The sequence below is a fragment of the Myotis davidii genome, unplaced genomic scaffold (assembly GCF_000327345.1).
Source record: "Myotis davidii unplaced genomic scaffold, ASM32734v1 scaffold705, whole genome shotgun sequence".
NCBI lineage: Eukaryota > Metazoa > Chordata > Mammalia > Chiroptera > Vespertilionidae > Myotis > Myotis davidii.
In genome coordinates, this window is record NW_006296405.1 from 1,214,143 (window position 1) to 1,219,356 (window position 5,214).

Here is a 5,214-nt window from a genome sequence, read left to right on the forward strand (position 1 = left end):
AATTGGTGAAAGAAATAGACTTACAAGGCCAGGAAGCGAAGAGAACCCCAAAGAAAAGGAATCCAAAGAGGACCACACCAAGACACATCATCATTAAAATGCCAAGAGCAAAAGACAAAGAGGAGAGAATCTAAGCAGCAAGAGAAAGAAACTCAGTTACCTACAAGGGAGTACCCATAGGACTGTCAGCTGATTTCTCAACAGAAACTTTGCAGGCCAGAAGGGGTGGCAAGAAATATTCAAAGTGATGAATGCTAAGAACCTGCAACCAAGATTACTTTATCCAGCAAAGCTATCATTCAGGTGGTTTAAGTATATTGTACAGACCCATTTATAATCCAGGTTTGGGTTTTCTTCTTTAGGTATCTGGTCGTGAGGAACACTCCAGAAAGCCAGAGGCATGGGTTGAGGGGAATGAACCAATGCAAGAAAAGCTGGTGTTCAAGGGAATCTGAGCTGCCTGCTCATGCAGCTTGTACCTTCCAGATCTTTCTGAACTTAGTCTCTTATATACCATTTCCATTTGATGACAGGTTGCTGCTACTCATGCCCAGCTTTACGGCTAGATAGTTCAGACAGTACTCCGCTCAGGCTACATGATCACATGATATCCCATCATTAAATGTTCAGTCTCTACCAAGGCTCATTGCTTCTTAAAGGGAAAATAGTTACCCGCAGAAGAGGGCATAGAGTTGCCCCCAAATCTTAGTTATTTGCACTATGACTTTCCTATTTGTTTCCCAGACACTCCATATACTCATTAAATCTAGAATCTCTAGTGTTATATTCCAGCTTCCCTTGGTCTGACACCCTTAGAGCTCACTCCCACATATGTTCTTTGGGTTTCTTCAGGTACATATTAGCAAAGTTTTAGAATTCTCTTTTTTCATATATATATATATTTAATATATTTTATTGATTTTTTTTACAGAGAGGAAGGGAGAGAGATAGAGAGTTAGAAACATCGATGAGAGAGAAACATCAGTCAGCTGCTTCCTGCACACCCACCACTGGGAATGTACCCGCTGCCACGGTACATGCCTTTGACCGGAATTGAACCTGGGACCTTTCAGTCCGCAGGCTGACGCTCTATCCACTGAGCCAAACCGGTTAGGGCTAGAATTCTCTTGATATGTAAGTTATTTCCTCCTGTGTGTACCTGTCCCCCTGGAACATGCTGAGATATGGCTCTAGTTATGGGTGACACAGGGGATGGTTGTGGTAGGTCTTTAAGAGAATGGGCATCCCCTGTCATGATATCTGTTATTGCAGGGCTTTCAGTCTGAGGAAGACATGTGAGGGCAGGCTTCTTCCACTGGTAAGGTGAGAATCAGAGTGACCTGGGGTTTCAAGATGATCAGTTTCTTTTGGGTCTAACCAGATATCTATGTTCCACGCTTCTGAATCCCATTCTTTATCAATCATTTTCCTAACTTTCACATGGGAAACTTGGTAGGATTGTAAATTCAACTGTTGTTTGTAATTCGCCACAAAATTAAATTTTGTGTATGAGTTTCAGCAATACCATCCTATAAGTAAATAGCTTCCTTTAGAGATGTCAGAGAAATTGGTTCTCAGACTGTAACTTGAGCTTAATGGACTTAAGCTTGTCATTTTCTTTTTCTATGTGCTCAAGTGAAGTCAAAAGAGAATCTAGTCAACACTGCTGTGCTTATAGCCATCATTATTGCCCAAATGGTCAAGTGCAGCAGCCACTTGGGCTCTCAAGGCACAATAAATCAATCTATCACCTGTGCCAAATATGAGAAAGTGTTTTACTTAGATAGTACTTTCTCATAATTGGCACAGGTGATAGATTGATTTGTTGTAATGGAATCTGAAAAATATATCCCAGTAATACCTAATAAGGTCTATAATTCTGTCATGTAGCTTGTCATGTTACAGAATCCAGAGGATGAAATTAGTACAAAATTGCCAAGGAAAACAGATATTTGGCTATAATACCAGATACCAAAGGCCTCTTAAAACCTTTTCATTCAGTTTCCCTCAAATTCTCTTTAATAGTTCTGCGCCATTTCATTTTCCTACTAGTATTTTACTTTTTCAGTTTACTCAAATAGACCCATTCTTCTTCTAAAATAATTTTTTATTTTTTAATTGCAGTTAATATATACAAAATTATATTAGTTTCAGGTGTACAACCCAATGATTAGAAATTTATATAACTTTCAAAGTGATCACCCTGATAAATCTAGTACCCATCTGACATCATACATAGTTATTACAATATTATTGACTACAGTACTTATGCTGTACTTTACATCTCCATGACTATTCTGTAACTACCAACTTATACATCTTGTTTTGTTGTTGTTAATCCTTACCCAAGGATATTTTCCCATTGATTTTTAGGGAGAGTGGAAGAGAGAGGGAAAGACAGAGAAACATCGATATGAGAGAAACACATCGATTGGTTGCCTCCTACACGCGCTCCGACCAGGGCCCAGGCTGGGGAGTAGCCTACAAACGAGGTACGTGTGCCTTTGAGTGGAATCGAATCTGGGACCCTTTGGTCCACAGGCCGATGCTCTATCCACTGAGCCAAAGCAGCTAGGGCCCAGTTTGTACATCTTAATTCCTTTACCTTTTTCACAACTTAATTCCTTTACCCAAGCCCCCTCCCATCTAGCATTATCGAAATGTTCTCTGTATCGATGAGTCTATTTCTGGTCTGCTTATTTATTTGTTTTTTAGATTTCACATATAAGTGAAATCAAATGGCATTTGTTTTTCTCTGACTTATTTCACTCAGCAAAATACCCTCTAGGTCCATCCATGTTCTTGTAGATGGCAAGATTGCATTTTTTTTAATGGCTGAGTCATATTTTGTTGTATATATGCATCACCTCTTTATCCATTTATCTATTGATGGACCCTTAGGTTTCTTCCATATCTTGGCTATCATAAATAATACTGCAATGAACATATGGTGGATGCATGTCTTTCTTATTTAGTGTTTTGGGTTTGTTCAGATAAATACCAAGAAGTGGAATTGCTGGGTCCTTCATTGTCTTTTTTTTTTTTTTTTAAGTAAGCTATGAAGATCAAATTCTACAGCTGCCTCTATCTACAACTTCTACTTCATCTGGACCCTTAAATGATGGGGAAAGCCCTTATTTTATGAGAAACATTGCCAAATGAAGTTATATGTTTTTCTACTACCAAGTCATGTCAGTTGTTGAAACAGGGCCTTCTACTTTTTGTTTTGGTTATTTCATCTTACTATCATTATCAGAATTCCTATAACTCCACAGTTGTAATTTAAACACTTTCTGTCCAGAAAAAGTTAAATTACACTTCACTTTGGAAAATTATACATCACAAAAACAGTTTGCAAAGAGAAACAATAATGAGTTTTAGCCTAACTTTTTAAAAATCTTTTATAAACTATCACATTTACAGTACTGCCACTTTCTGTGGAATGGCATATTTACTTGAATATTAAGTGCTAAAGCTGAAACATCACCTTTTTTTAAAAATATATTTTATTGATTTTTTACAGAGAGGAAGGGAGAGAGATAGAGAGTTAGAAACATCGATGAGAGAGAAACATCGATCAGCTGCCTCTTGCACATCTCCTACTGGGGATGTGCCCGCAACCCAGGTATATGCCCTTGACCGGAATCGAACCTGGGACCTTTCAGTCCGCAGACCGACGCTCTATCCACTGAGCCAAACTGGTTTAGGCTGAAACATCACCTTTTCATGTGGGAATATACAGTAGTATTATGATTAGCTTATTTCTGTTTTATAAAATCAACCATAGCCGAAACCGGTTTGGCTCGGTGGATAGAGCGTCGGCCTGTGGACTGGAAGGTCCCAGGTTCGAGTCCGGTCAAGGGCATGTACCTGGGTTGCGGGCACATCCCCAGTAGGAGATGTGCAGGAGGCAGCTGATCGGTGTTTCTCTCTCATCGATGTTTCTGACTCTCTGTCTCTCTCCCTTCCTCTCTGTAAAAAATCAATAAAATATATTTTAAAAAAAAATCAACCATAGATGAGTATTACTTTAAAGACAGTTCTGATAAGGTTACATTAATGCAGAAATGGGATCTAAGAAACAATTATTTCTGAGACATATCTATCTTTTGGCGTGTGTATAATCTCTTTGTATCTCAGCTTCCCAAGTGAGATAATAATAGCACCTGTAGGGTTTTAGTGGGGATTAAATGAATTAAAAGTGTTGAGAACAAAGTACTTATAAAGCACTCTGTTAGCTTTTACGGTTTTCATCCTTTCCATTATTACATCTATGAGGTGATTGTCCTAAATATAAAGATATACGTTTTTCTTCTTATTATTTTCAGATGACCTGTGTAGAAAAAGCAGGAACAGATGAGAAAATGCTTATGAAGGTCTTTCGCTGTTTGGGGAGTTGGTTTAACCTAGGCGTTTTGGACAGTAACTTCATGGCTAACAATAAGTTACTAGCACTCCTTTTTGAGGTTTTGGTAAGTAATGGCTTTGTTTATGAAAGTATTTCTGCCACATAGCCACAGTAACTAACCTTCTGAGACATAACAGTGTTTTCATATTTCTGAAAAGTGATTGGAAGAAAAAGAAACAGCGATATCTCAAGCACAAATATTAAATAGGTCTTTGCAGATGGGAGTGACTTTGTCTCCTTTTTCCCAATGCTTTTCTTCCATGAAGATATATTAGTATGGAAGCTCTGTGCTTAATGGTTGTGCACTGGTACACGTTAATCAGCTGCCTCCTGCACACCCCTTACCAGGGATCAAGCCTGAAACCTAGGCATGTGCCCTGACTGGGAATTGAACTGGTGACCTCTTGGTTCATGGTTAATACTCACCACTAAGCTACCCTGGCTGGGCGAGTTAAATAATTCTTTTCCTTCAAAATTTTCAAGAGCTCTTGTATACTGGCAAACATCATTGTTAATGATGAAGCTGGTTAACTGATTTTTGCTTCATCATTGCTCATGATCAATCTGGATAACTGGTTTTTGCTCCTTTCTAAGTTACCTTCTCTCTTCCCCAGAAGTTTTAAGAACCTCTCTTTAACTTTGATATCCTGAAATATCATATTGATGTTATATATGGGTCTGTGATACTTGTTGGATCCTTTTATTTTATCTTTTTTTAAAAAAAAAATCTTTATTGTTCAGATTATTACAGTTCCTCTTCCCCCCCCATAACTCCCCTCCACCCAGTTCCCACCCCACCCTCTGCC

General features: G+C 38.6%; 1 protein-coding gene across 6 annotated transcripts in view; it reads left to right on the plus strand.

The window, feature by feature from the left end:
- Positions 1-5,214, plus strand: part of TNPO3 (transportin 3) — a 104,664-nt gene that overhangs the window by 45,360 nt on the left and 54,090 nt on the right. For all 6 annotated transcript variants that reach the window (XM_015568891.1, XM_015568888.1, XM_006771385.2 and 3 more), the window contains one exon: positions 4,329-4,472. In XM_015568891.1, coding sequence (XP_015424377.1) covers positions 4,329-4,472 — 144 coding nt within the window. The remainder of the gene's footprint in view (positions 1-4,328; positions 4,473-5,214) is intronic.